The sequence below is a fragment of the Anopheles merus genome, chromosome 3R (assembly GCF_017562075.2).
Source record: "Anopheles merus strain MAF chromosome 3R, AmerM5.1, whole genome shotgun sequence".
NCBI classification, from domain to species: domain Eukaryota; kingdom Metazoa; phylum Arthropoda; class Insecta; order Diptera; family Culicidae; genus Anopheles; species Anopheles merus.
This window is the reverse complement of record NC_054084.1, coordinates 25,827,951-25,846,069: the sequence shown is the minus strand read 5'-3', so window position 1 is coordinate 25,846,069 and position 18,119 is coordinate 25,827,951. Positions and strand designations below refer to the sequence as shown.

Here is an 18,119-nt window from a genome sequence, read left to right as displayed (position 1 = left end):
ATGTGATGTGAATTATTTAACTACAGAAGTACCCAAAAGACACATTTTTATACTAAAGCTACATTCTTCAGTTCCGATGCTTTGCTCGGACAAATGTTACATTAATATTAATCTGCTCTTTGCCCGAATCGAATTGCTCGCTGCAGACACCAGAGGAAGCCAAAAGTCAAACGAATTATTAATCTCGGAAAGGAAAACGAACGACCGGTCCGTCGTAAGGGGGCCCAGCAGGAAAGAACTCCACGATCATCTCCAGTAAACCACGAACAACTTCATCATCTCCGTTGTCGCACAGCACCAGCAGACAGGTCTCGTTGACATAATGCGGTTTCTACGGGTACCGCTTGCTACCCGGAACGGTAGGTTGCCTGTGGCTTATCAATTAACTATTCATCGAGTGTACGCACGGAGCACGCCGTAACGATTTGGCCCTTCATGATCTCCACCAAATCGGACCGGGGCACTGGAACTAGTGGTGAAACTCTCGCCCCCAAGGAATAGGAGCAGGTGTTTCGAAAGCGGGAAAGAGGGGTTTGGATCTCGTCTCATCTTTATCGCATCAGGATCTTGCAGCCACGCTAGCCACGCCATCATCACTCTCACAGATAATCTACGCCAGACGTTTGCAGTGGAAAGAAAATGGTTGAAATATTTATAACGATAGCAAGTGTTAATTAAACAACTTTGGAAGGAGTACACCAAAAGCTGCTGTTAAATTGCGAAAGCCGAAAGCAGCCCGAAGATCAAGGGAAGCACGAGTGTTTCCATATTAATTTGTTTTGGCTTAATCTGCCGTCCCTGTGCCGAAGAAGCAGCAGCAGCAACTAACCATCGCCTAGCTCGTTGTTGAGACACTGCGTTGGGTTATTTTGCGTCGAGCTAACCCTTTTCTAACCTGCTTCTTTCCCCCACGCAAGCCATCCCAATTTTCCGCTGGATTACAAAGTTTCGCCGGGAGTGCTCCACACGGGTCGCATGCGCTCGGCTAGGATGGTTGTTGGATGGGCTTAAAAAAGTCCGTACCCAAGTGCCAAGGTTCGGTAGCCGGAAGCTCGCTCGTAAGCTCGCTCGTACGCCGGCAGGATGTGAGATGTTATACATTTTAATGGTGCATCACTTCCCTTAGCGTGTCTTGCATGTCCTCAATCATCTTGCGTGGCTGGATGCTGCACTTGCACCCATCAAGGAAGGCTCTTCTGCCAAGCGTCCCAAGCGAACGAGCGGTGTGCAAGGGCTTTGAATCGTTAACGAGGCGCTTGTGGAACGATGAACAACACACACACACATACAAACGCATGTACAAAAGCACACATAGACGATGGAAAAGGGAGCAAGCAGGCTCATCGACACTACCAGCACCGCCCGGTTGGCCCGGAGAGAAACCGTAGGACCCGTTCGCCGAAAAACCGATTCCCGGGCACAGGGAAAGTTTTGCGTGTTTCGTTTAAGTTTGTGTCAAAGATACTTCCGGCTGGGTTGATCTGGTGTGTAAAACTAGTTAAAATTTCATAAATCTTCAAAAAGATTGTGGTAATGAGTTTTGAAACCGATGCCGAACGTGTAAAATTGTTGCTTGCTTTATGGCTCGCAGGGAGGAAATCAAGGTAGGTGACCTCAAAGCACTTAAATATTCACCAACCGACCATCCGAACCCCAGCCACATGGGTAGTGTGTGTGTGTGTTTTGTGGGAAAGTTATACTGAAGCGGAACAACTAGTTAGCCGATTGTTCATGCGAAACATTTGCGGCAAAGGTCGGGATGGGGCCAACTGCTGTGGGCCCGATGTGAGAAGGTGTGTTGAGTGAAGGGTCTAGCCAGGTCCCTGGCACCGAGCTGTAACATGATTTGGCAATAAAGCAGCACGGTTTGTGGCTTCAATGCTGCATGTAACGATGGTAAATGTATTATTTTTCCTTTTGATCGAAAGATCTCAACCAAGAGCTACGCAAAGTTAGCCATTTTCCTCTCACACGAATTGATTGACAGTGGAAAGACAAGCTCCAAATGTTTGTTAAGCAGGGCATCGACAGGCAGGAAACGTTCAAAATTAAGCATTCTATGTTTATCTCTTCTACATATCTGCAAACGCAGAAATAAAATACGCAAAAATGGAGGACTTTCAGACATGATTAATATATTTTTTATGTAAAAAATTCATTAACAAAACAATTAAAAAGAGTTTGAATATAATGATAAAAAAAGATAATCTGCAGATTTGAAGAAAATTTGAATAAAAAAACAGGTTGTAATGTGTATTGGACAGGACAAACGTTGATTAACACTGCGATCATGTTTTCAGGTTTTTGTTCCAGTGTTCTTATTCCTATTTTGCGGCTTTATTATTTCTCCCTGAACATAAAAATCATAAAGAGTTGTCTGCCCTATTTTTATAATATTCTAACAAGAACAACGGTTCCTACGGGCAGCATACATCCTTTCCCATTATCCATAAGGAGTGTTATACAGCAGGCATAACGCGAGATTCTATAACCCATTTTCCTGTTAATTATCCAGCGCCGCTAAAAAGGGCTCGCGTTACAAACGGTAAGCACACCTGTACGCCCCCGGCTCTAATTTGCCCGTACATGTGTAATAAAAATGCACACCCGTACTGAAATTATGATCGTGTAACATACACACAAAAAAAATCCTAAGCCATATATTCTGTGGATCAGAACCCGCTAACACTGCCAAAAGGAATGTTCACTACTGATGCGGCGGTAAGCAAACACCAACCATGGAAAGAGACAGAGAGAGAGAGAGAGAGAGAGAGAGAGAGAGAGAGAGAGAGAGGGAGAGAGGCAGAGACTGAAAAGACTTTCGCAAACGCGCAGGAATGTATGTACATAATAAAAATAATGAATGTCGGAAGAAAAACACACCGACCAGATCCGAACACGATCCCATGCAGGTGGGCAAGAGAATGATAGCAGGAGAGAGTACGTTACTGGGGGTTAAAAAAATCAAAATTTTAATTTGCTACGGGTTTGAAATTACACACCCTCGGATCTCTACCACGAGAATAAAGCCTTTCGATTCTAGGTTGTTACCCCTGCTTTCCCGGGCGGGAAAGGGCTGAAAGTGGGTAAAAGGGTAAGGTATTCCATTCCTTCATTTGCTGCCTCCCATTTCAACCCAAAGCGGTGCCGAAAACGCAGTGCTAATGATGCCAGTGAAAATGAGCTCCGTTTGTAGTATTTTGCTGACCCAACACACTGTCGGGTGTGCAGGTAGTCGCCGTTTTTCCTCACTCACTCAAACATATACTCACACACACTCGCGCAGAACAGAAATGGATCATGTAACCCGTTAATCTTGCCCCGACTCGTAGTGATACGGTTGAAGCGATGCTGGCATTTGTATTATTTCACTCCATTCTGGTTTTATAACACATTTAACGAGGAAAAATATTTTTTAAATCCATTAAAGTCAACATCAAGAAACGTAAACCAAACCCCTACCGTAGACGGGTAAAATAATCGAACGTTATATTATTTAAAAAAAATACACCGGAAAACACTGCTTCAATGCACTACCGAATATTCCCGTAAACGAAAAAGGCACGGTAAGTTTTCGCGCATTGCTCACTCCACCGTTTTACCATTTCTTTTGCCGAAACGCCTCGTATGAAATCTCATTTCCTGTTTGGCCACCGTCCACTTTATCCCGTTCAGCAAGCAATGGTTTTGTGAGTTATACATACATACATTTTTTTTTTGGTGCGAGGCAGCATGCACTTTTCAACCATTTGAATCTCGCAAGGTGCAGCAACCGGCCGCTCGACCGACGTGCATCGAAATTTCATGCTGAATTTATAAAGCAATTAAATGGAATGTGTGGTGATTAAAGGAATCGCTCTTTCATCAGCCAGCTGGTTGTTCTTGCCTTCCTTTCAAATGCAAGCGGGGAGTTTCTTCACTCAAACTATCGAGCAAGTGCTGCTGCTGCTGCTGCTGTTCGTTGTGTTCATTTTTCTTCTTGCAAACCCTTTTCCCTTTTTTTTTTTGCTTAATTCCTTTTCCACCGCTAATGCTGAGCCGCAGCTCGCTGATGTCGACGAACTACGACGGTAAACGGATTTGAGAGTAGTGTGTTTTTTTCCTTCTTTCTTTTTGTACTCCCACCATGCCTTTTTCGCGTCACACTGCACTCGAGTTTTATTCGTGCACTCCTGGTTGGTTGGCAGGGGTGGAGAAGTCGTTTTAATTAAATTAAACCGATGGGCAAACGATAGGTGCAATTTCAGGCCTTGTTAGCTGTCTAGCAGCGCTTGGCAGCGAAGCATGGAAGTGGGTGTGAAATTTACAAAACGTTTCGCAATGCTGCCTGGTGAAACGATTGTTTCTGCCTGGTTGGGGGAATTACAATTTTACAAATGTTCTATACATTGCAATTTGCAAACAACATGCAAAACATGGTATTGTTTACAGTAGATGTTTATGATTGAAAAATATCTGTCTGTTTGGTTGATCAATCATTTTATTCAATTGAATTCAATGGATTCAATCTTGTGGAAAGTGTTGCCGATATAGAAATGTGTTTTAAAACCGATCTTAAAGTCTACACAGGAGCTTAAATTCAAGTAATTTAATAACTCTTTGAAACATGCTGAATATTATTGGACAAGTATTAGTAAGTTTATTTAACAAAATTGGGTATATGACTTCTAATCAAACGTTTATTTAAAATACATTTGATTTGTGCCTTAGTTGTTTCACATGTTAAAAACAATCAATGTGGATTTTAAATAATTCAATATCAAACAAAGCCGAACGTTTGAAAGATTCCGTTAATACAATTTGATTCAAATGCTCCACTTGTCGACGAACGGAATGGGGAGCCGAATCCATGCCAGCATCCTCGAAGCATCCTCTAGCGGGAAACGATCGTACTAACGCCAGCAACACGAGCCACCACAATTTCTCAGTTAATTTTCTCTTCGCCCCCAAAACGGCACCCATACAAAGCCGGTGCCGGTCGGGTGTGGTGTGATGGAGCAACTCGTGGAAAATCTTGTCACCAGCGTGAGAACAATCTCCCACCTTCGGTCTCAACGGGAGCAACACACCACCAATGGCACCCTTTCTGGCTGTATGGTTAGTTTTGTTCGTTGGATTGTGGCTAGAGGAGATAGCTGAATGAGAGGAACTGCTCCGAATTGTAACCGTACAAGAGCGATGTTTCGATGTTGTCGAATGAAATTTTGTGGCTTTACTATTAAAGCCGCACGAGATGCAATGAGAGTGTGTCTCGTTCGAAAGGACAATAAGAGAGCGAGTAAACGAGAGAGAGAGAGCAGGCTACAGGGAAGCCAGCGGGAGAGAACGGTGATTCGGGATGACAAAACAATGACCATGATAAGAGGTCTGTTGCAATAATCAACATTTGCCTCCTCCACACTCTGCAGCTCTGCAGTCACCCACCCCACTCCCACTGCAGCAGCGTGAGAAACCCGACAGAAATTCACCACACGGTACGATATCCACCACCGAGAGAGCAAAATACACCGTTCAAACTGAGAGAATGTAGTTCGGCCGCGGGGTGAAAGCGACCAGCATGAAAATCCGTCCAAGGAAAACCGCTTCGTTCGCGTTGGTTCGCGTTCACGTGTCACACACAAAATAGACGCGCCTGCGCCCCGAAAAACTCGTGAGTGGTTTTTCGAACTTCGAAACGTCACTCACTCTCGCGCCCTTCTCTCGTTCGCTCTTTCGATTCGATTGTTTCGCGATTCTTTCACATTCCCAATAACATCAACCCAGTCTCAGCTGGCATTACTGAATGGGGGTATTAGGGTGAAAATCCGCGTCGACACACGGTCGTGAGAACGAGAGCGTGCAGGAAAATGAGCACCCACCACGTCCGTGAGTGCTGCCACTCGCGGCTCCGTTGTTGAAGGTAGCATTTAAAGCAAACGTTCGGCCGCCCGTTCGGATTTAGTTTCGACCGAATCCTTACGCCGAAAGGAGGAGGGTTTTTATATGCGCGTCGCGCGTTAAAAAATAGTGCGTAGGGCTGTTTTCCAACCAGCCAAAAAGGAAACCAAAGCTGCTTCCTATTTATCCTGCTTCCGTGTATTCCGAAAAAAAAACAGAGAAACTGTGAAGGTGCGTTATTTGAGGGAACAAAATGTTTGTCACGCGTGTGTTTCCAACTCACGGGTCGTGTTTGGAGGTGTAATGAAAGAAACTGGACGAGCGATGCATAAACATTCCAATGGTCTTTGTTTATGCTGAAACGACCACTTCCGCACAGTCAATGTGCGTCATCGTACTAAAAAAGGTGAAAATTTAACCATTAGCCATGGTGACACGGGAACGAAAGCGTGCGCTTAGGGAGTTTACATTAAAGTCAGTGAAAGATGGAAACGAACGGTCGGTTTGCTTTTGCTTGCATCTGGTTGAGCAAATCGTGTGTTCCGTGCACTTCGATTTCGATGAAATACACGATCCATTTGCAATGCACTTTATCCACCCATTTCCCTGTTAGAGTCCATCCTGTCCATCATGTTGCCAGCGAACCGTCCCTCACCCAAACCGGAAGGAAGTTGCATATCGAATAGCAAAAGAAAAGGAAGAAAAAAAACACTTTACCACGGCCAAACACCGACCTCGCAGCAGCTGTTGTGAAAACACATTTTCTTCGCATTTTCTTGCAAATTTCCGCTCTCTCCAATCGCGAACCCCGAACCATTAAACTTTCTTGCCACGCTCCGCTCCAGTCAGCTGTGTGGCAGCTGTGTGAGGCGAAAGTGGAGGGAAATTCCCTTATGATACTTCTACGCTCCCTTCAAACGAGTGCAAGGGAAGGAACAAAAAGCAAAAAAAGAAAGGGAGAGCGTACCAAGTTGTCGCAAACTGCCTACGGAAAAAAGGCGTGCTGGTCACATGGCTTCAAAAGAGGGCCACACAAAAAAAAAATCCCCCCAAAGACCGTCACCAAAGAGCGCCACCAAAAAGGAAGCGCGTACTTTGCGCGAGCACAAGCACTATATTGGCTAAGAAGCAACATGCGAAATGAATCCTGCCCACTTTTCGTCCCCCCGCTCCGCCACACCGCGAGTGGCACGGGGCAGCGGCTGCGAAGGAAAGCGGGAAGGAGCGAACATCTTGCTTTTCCATTAAAGTGATTGCAGTTTTTCCGGAATGGATGGTCCGTACTGCGGCACCATCAGGATGGTGGTGTAAGTTCGTGCCCACACCATTCTACGACCTGCCGACCGCCCGTCCATTCCAGGCCCTAGCAAGGGCGAGGGCGAGATGACACTTTTCCAACACCCGCACCGCCCCCACAACCCCTCACTCTTAGTTACTTCCACCGATTTATTTTCTTGAAATTGTAAGATTTATGTGCTGCTTCAACAATTTTGCCCCAGCACGGCGGCGTTCTGTCATGCCCAGGCTCTCCCTCCGCCCTCCTTCGTTCCCCCCGGGGAGGGAGTTTCCGGGGCCCCCGAAATTATCGGTGCCCCGATGTGAACCATTGGAGGGTCGGGGGAGGAAGTGAGAAGTCAGCGGAGATGGGAAACGCTCTAGGCAGCTGTTTTATCGAAATTGAAAATTAATTAATTTCCCAAGTTGCATCGTTACTCTGGGGCCGGCTTGTCGGTGGCGGGTCGGTCGGTGTTGAGCGCCTTGGCCGGGTTGGGCGCACGATTTGAAAGCGTTGGGCAAGGTTAGGGAGAGCATGACCCAATCTGAACCGAGCACATACAGCACACAGCACCGTACGGGCGGGTATTCGCCGGCATGTTGGGCGAATTGCTTAAGAAATGCGATGGGGAAAGAATATTCTTCCGCTCTTTATTTCCTTTCCTGGCTAAGTAATGGAATGGATGTTTTAAGTTCGTTTGGTGTGTCCTTTTGAAGAAGCAAACCGGGGAAAGCCTGGCAGCTCGAATTGCACAAATTCGTATCCGTTTTTTTGCTATAGTCCTGTGACACACCAAAGCAAAACGAGCGAAGGTTTCGCAAGCGATTCTTTCATTTCCTCTTTTTAAATTCCTACTCACCCTCAAGGTCTTTGGCGGACCCGGTCCAAGCACGGTGTAAGAGAACGTCGATAGAAATCGTTTTAAGGTTCCTCCTTGTTCTATACAAGCAGTGAGAGCTACAAGAAAAAAAACGCTATAAAGAGTAATAGGAGCAGTGTTTAATTGGCGCTGAAACGATTGGTTTCAGCTGATCCACGTCTTGAGAAGATTTCATCCCAACTTGTTTCGCTCTGCTCGCTAATAACACACACGCTTTTGCCGCATGTTCTGTATCGTAACATTTACTTCAAACGACCACGCTGTAGTGCCCTCTCCTACCCTGGTGCTGCCCCTTTACGTTGTTTCCCTTTAGAAAGAAGGCATTCCTTTGCAGCGAGCGCACGTTCTCGTACAGGGAATCTCGTTCCTTAAGGGCTCTTGTTTCACGAAATGAACGTGTTTGTGTGTGTGTGTGTGTGTGTGTGTGTGTGTGTGTGTGTGTGTAGATCGCAGTGTTGCTGGTGCAAAGTGAAGGCTTGCGAAAGTGGATAAATGTCTGCAAACAGTGCACCCCCGAAGAAGGGTATCTCCGTGAATTTGTGAATGCGTGTGTGTGCGCTAAGAGAGAGAGAGAGAGAGAGAGAGAGAGAGAGAGAGAGAAAACCAGAGCGCAGAGGAAAGTGTTGTGCAAAGTGTTGTTTATCAGCCGGGATGAAATGAACGTTTTTGCGTTCCAGTGCCGGTATACATTTTCCTCCTAATTGGTTATGCTCGTCCGCCCGTTCGTCCGTCGTTGGCTGCGGAAAACTACCGCAGCGGTGGTGGAGTAGTGTGGATGAAATGCTTTCCAGTGAAGTCTGTAGTGAAGCAGCATCTTGAAGACGATGGGAAGAACCTCTTATAAACTGGCTGGATTTGTTTATAATGTTTTGCTTGCGTTTGCTGCCACACCTTCCCCTTCCTATGCAATAGTCAGATTGAATTAAATTCTGTGATGAGATGAGATGAGTTGCTGGCAGTGAATTTATAATGCAAACTAATGTGCGCGGACACTGATGAATTATGAAGTTTTATGAAGAGCTAAGAGCTGGTTAATAATGGATGGCTTTTAGCATCGCTGCACTCGTGCGCTCTTTGATGTGAAAACCAAGCATAAAAAATAGCTTTAAATCGATGTTTTGTTGTACAGATCCAGCAGATATTGCTTGATTTTCTTGAAAAAACAAAATAGCAACAAACTTTTCACATTTAAAAAAACTACCCCCATGCATTGCTTTAAACGATAACGAGCAAACCCGCCAGAAAGTATAACAAGATATCACTTTAAAACTTGCCCCAATCCCGCCCATCGCAACAGGATCGGTTAGAATAAAAACAAACTTGAAACTGCTTCGCACACAGGCCTACGCCACGCCACGCCGGTCTTTGTTTCGCAATAAAGCAGCCATACCCCTGCCGAAAGGTGTGCATCACCACGACATCCTGCCAAAGTTGTTGCAGAAACCAGGTTGCTTTGAACAAAAGTTTCACTCCCACACACACACACACACACACACACACACACACACACACGCACGCACACGCAAACTCACAAATGGAAACACATGCCAACACCGGCATCACAAAAGCGGCACCACATTTTATATTGGTTTCGAGCAAATAATGGCAAAGGCTCGGGGTTTTTTGTGTGGGCTGTTGTTGCTTCACCAGCCCCTCCCACAGGCGACGGTGGCGCTGTTCGTCGAAACGAAAGCTCGCCGGAAACAAAGGGACACCCCGAAAACCCGCACGAGCAAATAATATGGAAATGGGCTGTGGATGGGTAAGATGTATCCATGTGCTTGTTCTTCTCCTCATTGTCATCGTCGTCGTTGGCGTCGTTTCTCTTACCCGCATAAACCGGAATCGGTGTTTATATGTGTGTTTTATGGTTTGTTTCGGAAGGGCGACAGAAAAAAATATAACGCTTCCCAAGACAGACACTCCGGCCCCTGTGCGCCGTCTTGCTTGCGATCTGCCAATTTGAGTAAGTTGCTGCTTCTCCTGCCGTGCCGTGCCGCTCCTCGTTCAGCAAAAGGCAAATCAGTTGCAATTTTCAAACTTTCCCAATTGAGAGATAAATTTATAAGGCACCACACAAACACACAAAAACGCAAAAGCCCAAAGCACATAAAACGTAAACTTTTTCGCCTACTTTATTCTATTTCACTTTTTGGGCGCTGCTTTTCGAAACGACGAACTGAAATGGCAGTTGAATTGCTGTTGTTTTTTGCGTTTTTCTTTCTCCCTTTGATTGGTGTGCGTGTGACTGGTTTTAGGAAAATTGTTGCAAACGAAAAACAATGGCAATTTGAGAAGCAGCGGCTCAGAAAGGCGCACACGCGCCCAAGTGCTGGTGATTGGATGGAGGAAAATTATGCCGCACTGTGCAACACTGTGTGCCTCAGCGACAAGCACTACTGCTTTTGTGCCGAATGTGCAGAGATTTTCGCGGTTTGATGAGCTGTCTCGGTTTTCTTTGCGCGCGTCTGTTTGTGCCTCATTTTCCGTACACTTTTGCCTGCGAGTGCGTGATGATTTTTGCTTGCAAATCTTTTCCATCGCCAGTGAAATTTGCCGGAGATTGCGCCCGTGTAGTGCCTTTTGCTGACATGAATTTTGTGCGGAAAACACTCTATCTCGGGAAGAGAGATTTTTTTGTTGTTCGCTTACTTATTGGGCTATTTGAATCTTGAAATCATGTCTTCCTTCACGTTTATTCCACGAGCACGAGCATACTCACAAAAAATCACTCCACGGTGAAAGATGGCGACAGAGAAGCGAAAGCCGCATTTTCTCTGCATCGAGGCACACGGCGGCAAGTTCGCCCGGCTGCCTTGTTTTAGTGCGCACCAAGGATTTAAGGCCGTGAATGATACCTATTTCTTTGCGCGTATTATGCGTCGGGTAGGCACAAGACGTTGTCTTCGCACGCTGTATTACTATTTACACTGAGCTTAGAGCAAGCTGAGGGTAAGTTAAAGGCAACGTGCGCGTTTGGGGGCTCTAACTAGACTTTCGCCTCTGAACAGCAGTGCTTGTGTGTGTGTGTAGGTTTAGTGTTGGAATCGCACGAAGGATGCTAAGATTTTATGACGATATAAATTTCCCCCAAATCGGCCCAGTCTAGCGTTTCTGTGCATTTCTCTATGGTGGTGCTGTACATCGTACGAAATTGGTTGGATTAGCTTCGCGACAGTGTCCCATTAGGGGACATCCTGGTTTTGATTTCGTTCGCTACCGTTTCGATGTGATGTGAGGCCCCTGATGTGGTTGGTTTTGTTGAGGAGACTGTCTCAAGGTCTATCTTTGGAAGGTTCCAGCCAGCAGTGCAAGTACAAAAACCGTTCTCTGTTAGCTCGATTAGGATATTTTTTATTTAAAGTATGTTTCAAAAATGCTTTTGGAAGTTGCGTTAAATGATAAACAAATTGTTACGAAAATTATTACGAACAGTGTCATAAATTGATCCCTTTTTTCTCTTACGAAGAGAGCTTTTACCACAAAACCTTACACCAATCTAATTTACTCATAAATCGCATCATTTTCTCAAGATAATCCCAAATTATTCTATAAAAGAAAGACACAACACCGTTGCAAATATTCACATTTTCTCTAAATTGCTTCATCAACCTTCACGCTTCAGTGCGGAATATTGATAAACTCGAGCAAACCGACAGCCCACGACAGACACAAAACTATCGGCACACTATACATTCGTGCTCCCTTGCCCAAATCGAGCTCGAGCCCAACAGTTGGTGTACGATTGAGCGAATCCAATCTATTTGGAAGCATCCGGTTTTGACACAAAAGCACAGCAAAAATAATAGGAAAGGAAAAACACAACCTTCACCAAATAAAACTGATGGTGGATTGTCCTTCCCAGCTGCTGGAGTTTGCTCACCCAGAGGAAAGGACTATCGTCTTTGGTGAAAAAAGAAATTTGCTACACTCCTACCCATTCTCCTGCTGCTGGAAGTCATCCACATCCGAGACGATCGCTTTTCTTTTCGGGGAAAAATACACACACACACACTCACATACTCATAAACATGGAACAGACGGAAACGGAAAAGCGCAATATCCTTCATTTATTGTGCTACACTTCTCTCTCGCTTGCAACTTTTGTTTTAGATATGCTTTTTTCCTTCTTTCCCTGCTTTGTTGGTGTCATTCTGTTGTGTTCTGCACAGTGTTCCTCTTGCACAAAACCCCGCTCCAGATGAGGGGCAAACCTCATTGAAGATGGACACGTTTCACACATTTGACGTGAAGCACGTGGCATAGCCATTCTGGTGCGCTGCAAAATGGCAGTCGAAAAGTTTTTCCGCTTGCCCGTGTTTTGCCTGCCTGTTTCCATGTCATGCCTAGGAAGGTTTGTTCACGCTACCTTAGCAGTGGGTGCAAAACTGGCGGCGAGCTACAAATGACCATAAGGGACACACAACGGAGCAGCGGAAAAAAGTAGCAAATCACACAGAGCCTTTTGAGGAGAATGTTAGAAAAGAAAGATGAAAATAACAATACAGCTGGCGTGCTTGGTGCTATTTCTGGTCCAGCGCGACGATCTTTGTCTCGTGGGATGTTTGAGAGGAAGAATTTGTCCCTCCAACGGGTCTCGCATTACGTGATATTATATCGTTTTCGCTACAAGCAGCAACAACAGTTGCCGCGTCGAGGATGCGTTGCCTTTGTGTTCTATTTTTAGTACTTCAATTTCAATCTTCTCTAACCAGCATTTTTCTCTTATTCTTCCCTTTCCAGATCACATCCACTAGTGAGCTTTTAGTCTCGGCTGTTCTTTCATGCACCTTCAAACGCAACGCATTCGTTGAAAAGTCTCATCAAAGACTTTTCCAACGCTCGAACGCCGTCCGGAGGAAAAAAAGGAAGGCCAAGGGACACCAAACAAAGCTTTAAAGATCACTCCGGAAGAAAGTGGGAAGACACAAACAAACAGACAAAAAAAAACATAAACCTCAACCCGGAGCAGGAAAAAGTTCCCGCATTCCAAGAAAACTATACTGAACTTAAGCTCCACAGTTCACTGTTTCCAGATCCCGGAAGGCCGGCAGAAAGGGTCGTCGTCAATCGTCGGGTGGTTTAGCAAAGAAAAACAGCAATCTGCGAAGCGAAATCCACACCAGAGACTGTGTTTTTTTGTGGTTGTTGTTGTTGTTGTTGTTGCTGCGTAGAGTTTCTTCGGAGATTCCACCATTGCGTTATTTGTTCGCCAAAAGAAGTCACTTCTTCTTTGACGGCGTTCCGGTCCGTTTGGGGTATCGAACAGTTCCGAAGTTCGTTAAGGGGGAAAAAAACCAGTCTCGCTTTGCGTGCCGAAGAAGGAAACACACAAAACCCATTTCAATGATCTGACTTCCCAAGAAGTGGCAAATGCGCGAAACGTTCGACCTGTTTTTGGTGGCATCATCTTCGGAGGATGCATGAAAAAGGGGAGAAAAAGAAGGCCACAGCAAGGAAGATCTAGAAATGCTTAGTTCCGAGTGTCAGAATTTTGGAGAAACAAAAAAAAAAAACCCCGACGGGACGGAACTCGACACCCCCGACAAGGGCAGCAGTTTAGTTTAGTCGCGAGGGCAACTAATCCACCAGCTTTGTCTCCAGCTGTGGGGTAAGAGACAGAAAAGGCAACACAAGACTAACACCAACTTTATTGTGCTGCTGCGGTGGTTTCGCGGTTTTGCCGCGAAGGAGCAGAAGCGGCAGGACTGGCCCGCACCCAGCACGCACATAGTGTAATGCGCTCTTGGAAAATACTTCACCAGCGGGAAGCCAAAAACTTAAGTCTGGTGGAGACATGCCGGTGAGAGAGAAGTCCCGGTGGCGTGTACGTACGCCACCTGCCAGAGACGTTCCCCCCGTAGTGAGCTGGAGGAATAAAACTGACAACTCAGACCAGCACAGGTTGCGCGTAAAGGTTGAGCTGAGCGGATCTTTCCCAGACGTGCGGTTGCCTGAGCCACTCCAAGTCAGCTTCCGACGAACGACGACCGACGAAAGCCAAGCTACCAAGTTGAATTTACATAAATAGTTCTAGTTGCGTGTTTCGGCCAGGTAGCGTTTGCTTCCGCTGTGCCGTTTTCGAAAATGAATAATTTTATGAAAAAAGAGGTTAAAGACGAAACATTTTCCGGTGGCGAAAGTTTTCGATTTAGTGATTGTGTACAGCTGCTAAGTTTTGGTCTCCCAAAGTATGGAAACGGATTTTTCGAGCGCAGTGGACAGTGACAGATGTGCAAGATTGAGCGGCACTCTTTTACGGCAAAACGCGCAAGTGTTTTCACATTTCAAAACGAAAAGAAAAAGGAACTAGAAAGAACAATTCTTTACTCACAGCGGTTCGCTAAAGAAAGTGAGCAAGGCCACGAATGAAATTGAATGAAACCAACTTCTTGCCTTATCCAGTTTGTTGCTGTTTGCGGCTCTACACCAAACTGCATAAAATATGGCATTTTTATTCTACCTTTTCCCTTTTTTCTCCCATCTTCTTCAATTTGATTAGGTTGATTCGTGGAAGTTAAAGAAATTGTGAAGCAAGCAAGAAAAAAAGCGCAGCAAACGAGTCGTGTTCGAATAATCCGGCTGCCCGAGCGCCCACACACATACACGCCCGCGGTGCGAAAAGTGCTACTTTAGTGTGAAAATAAAGAATACGAATCAAGTCAAAGTGTGGAATAAATACGCCCAGCTTCAAGAAAGGAAAAGAAAGTTACAAAAGCGCCCACACAACCAAAAAAAGTTAAAAGAAAGTCAAAAGTCAAGTGGAGTTGTTAAAAGTTAAAATATATTCTTGCTGCTTGCTGCTGCGCGAATTCTGCGAAGTAACCAAGGGTGCGTGGAGCGTACCGGTTCGTAGGCCAGTGTTATCTGTTCGAGTACGAGAGTGTGTGTGTGGGTGCGTTCGTGTGTGTGCGAGAGAGAAAGTGTATGCCTGTGTCAGTGTGTACGCGGCCATAAGCGGCCATGTGAACCGACCGTGAACCGTAATATGATTTTTCCAGCAACCGTCAACCAGATCGGCGCAACGGCAAGTTTAGCAACGGTTTAGCGGGAACGATGGTACAGCGCAACAAGTCAAGGTAGGTTACACTGGCAATGGTATGTGAAAACATTGCCCACAAATCGAAACTTTTTGGCCAACCTTAGGGGGGGGGGGGGAGTGTGTAGCATGGAAACATGGGCCACAGCAGCTCGTGAAATCAATTTTCTACGCACATTTCATACCATTTCATGTGCATTCGGGTACGCCTGAGCTGCTGCTGCCCTCAATTGAGGGTTGGAAATAATTTGCTAATGCTACCACAGCACGGGGACGGGGGAGTTTTGGAACGGAAATGGAAAGGGAAAAATGTAACTACATGAAAGCGCATTTGGGAAATGGACAGCTTGTACCGAACCGAACAACAATCTGGCCAGCGTTGTAATGCGCCATCTTAAATGTCTCCCCTAGGGTTCAATAATTTACAACACAAATTGCAGCGTGTCAGTGCACAAGTCGAGTTGTAATGCCATGAAATCGATTGTGAACAATACGCTCGCTCAAACAGTCATCAAGTCACTTCATTCAAGTTCATTATCAGCGAACGTTGTGTATGTGTGATCTCACGCATGCTCATCGATTTCAATTATAATTGCATTATTACACCGCAAGTGCATCGCAATCGGCGGTTGAGCTGTGTTTAAGTATTGATGGCATTATAAGAAGATCGCTTTAAAGCAAATTAGCTTTTGCAGTTCATGGGTTGGAAGTGGAATGTTTAGCAACTAGTTGAAACTATTGAATACGCAGTTGGTATATTTCAATGAACTTCTGATACTTATTGCAGAATAATTGAAATATTTTGAAACTGTAACTAAAAATTGAAAAAAAAAAATCATAAAATGTTTCTATGTTGCTTTTAGGACCAAATTTATTATGGCCCAAAATAAGTAGAGACATTCATTTTCACAAGCCAAATCATGGAGCAAATCAGTTTAATTGATATTTAGACGCCAAGCAGTTGGAAGTTATCAAACAGTAGAATAATAGAAATAAGAGCAGATTTATAACAATTCCTTATAAATAATTTTGACCTCGCATTAGTGAGAGAATGTGATGTAGAAGGAACAGTGAACCTCCATTAAATCTCATCCAAACTAAGCTTGCTCTAATCCTCTCCCTTCATAATTGCTAAACTGCTGTCCATTGGCTTCCGTGCATTGCCTTACCTGGTCCGTTGCGGATAATGACCTTACCTTACCCCTTTTACCCGTGGTGCTGGGTTTCGCTTTTATTAAAAAGCATTAGCGTTAATCTTTAATTAAAACTTTTGTCTACACTTTTCTACCGGCAAGCAAACGCTCCTCTATCCTTCTTTATCGTGCAAGTTGGCACCTTGTTCTCGTTGCAATCTTTACCTGCAGCCCTAGTTGCGGCTTGTTCGGGTAAAACATGGAGCGAAGAAAAAGCTCCATCTCCTTTGCTGCCGGTGTAGTTAGACAGGCAAAGCCGAGCTTATTCAAAGGTACGAGTTTACCAGTGCACCGGCTTGTGGCTCGGATCGATGCCGTGAAATAATTATAAAACTAATTTCCTTCCCGTCGTCTACCAAACCCCGGCATGGAGCTTTCTTTCTCGAGCCAATATGTACGGTGGTGGAGATACGTTTTGGAAATTTCCCGAGTTTCGATACTGCCTTAAAAGGGAGAGTATAAGCGACCTTTCTTTTACCTTTCCGCGCTCATCCAAACTGCATCGAGCTTTGGTAAAAGACAAGCGTTTACCCGTAACTAAAAGATGCAATGAACTCAGCTGTGGTATAATTTCCGCAACCAAGGCTGCTGCTGAACAAACGAAGAAAGGAGTTTGGGTTTCTCCTGCATATTTATACTCGGTCAGGGCCAGTCGGCTCCAACGGCAGAGAGTTTAGAAGTTCCCCGCAGAGCGCCTAACACAACACCGGAGCAGCGTGGAATTGCCAGTGTTGACCAAAATGTTGGCAAAAGAGCGAGAGACGCTGATAATTTATATTCATAGGCAAGCATTAAAACACCATTAAGATAATAAATTACATTTGATTAAATCTGCATAACGCTGGCATGTAAAAATTGTTGTAAAACTTACGGTCACCGGAGTGGTCGGACACACCCGGTAGAATGCAAGGAGAGAGTAGCACGAAGCGCGGTAAGTGTGTTTGTCAGTCTGGGATGGAATTATGTTCCTTTTTTTTATAAATGAATTAAAGCAAGGATTGCTAGTGAATGAACAAGTAAACGAAAGGCATCATAGGCACTGGTTTAGAGGTTTTAGTATGCTTTGACCCGTTCTGTACCCATTAAACTGCTGGCCGTTGTTAACGTAGCCTCTGCTGGGAAGCTTTCGCAGCTCGTTCATCCTTTGCTTCCTCTTCCCCTTTTCTTTCGGGTTTGTTGTAGAAGAACCCCAGCACAGGGGTGAAAGTGATTATGAGCAGCACGTAAAACCCATCCGACGACGCTTCCACTAACCGGACATGGGTCCGAGCGAGAAGCGAGGCAAAATTATTAAAATAGTAAAGACGACGATGATGATGATGGAGATGGTACACGTTCGCACGACGATGGTCCTGGTAGCGTACAAGGCTTCCTTACCGCCGGAGATCCATTAGCTACCGAACAATGAAGAAACCTAACGGGAGCAGCAGCATCATGAGCAACATCGTCATGCCGTGCCATCGCTAAACTCCGTGGTATGAGTATGAGCAGTGGTGTTCCACAGCCTCCGAAAAGGCTCATCTCGTCGTAAAAACGTATCTCACTAGCCACGTAAGTGATGATGATGAAACGGTGCTCCCTGTCGTACGAGGTACGGAATTTTAAAGCCAAAAACCCCGGGAAATCCCTCAACGGGGCAGCGGAGGCTTTGGAATTGAGTGTGTGTGTGTATGGGCGTGCCCTTTGGGGAGCTCTCGTCAATGTCATTGCCTTTTCCTGTGCGAACGTTGCTGTGCTGTGATGCAAAGGTTGACGACAATGAAAAACTATGCTTATATGCATCCAGCGTCAGGAAAGCGCTTTTCCCCGTCTACCAGCGTGGCACACCAAACTCGTTATGTAGCTAGCAAAAGG

General features: G+C 45.3%; 1 protein-coding gene across 3 annotated transcripts in view; it reads left to right on the top strand.

Moving 5' to 3' along the window:
- The first annotated feature begins 5,952 nt into the window (after nucleotides 1–5,952).
- The window catches only part of LOC121595992 (protein O-mannosyl-transferase TMTC2), a 159,137-nt gene continuing 146,970 nt past the window's right edge, over nucleotides 5,953–18,119 (top strand). Inside the window, exons 1-3 of one of the 3 annotated variants that reach the window (XM_041920521.1) lie at nucleotides 5,953–6,108; nucleotides 12,777–12,789; nucleotides 14,536–15,112. In XM_041920521.1, coding sequence (XP_041776455.1) covers nucleotides 15,090–15,112 — 23 coding nt within the window. In that variant the 5' untranslated portion in view covers nucleotides 5,953–6,108; nucleotides 12,777–12,789; nucleotides 14,536–15,089. Of the gene's footprint in view, nucleotides 6,109–6,144; nucleotides 6,284–12,776; nucleotides 12,790–14,535; nucleotides 15,113–18,119 lie in introns of those variants that run through there. The other 2 variants (XM_041920522.1, XM_041920520.1) reach the window with 2 other exon arrangements.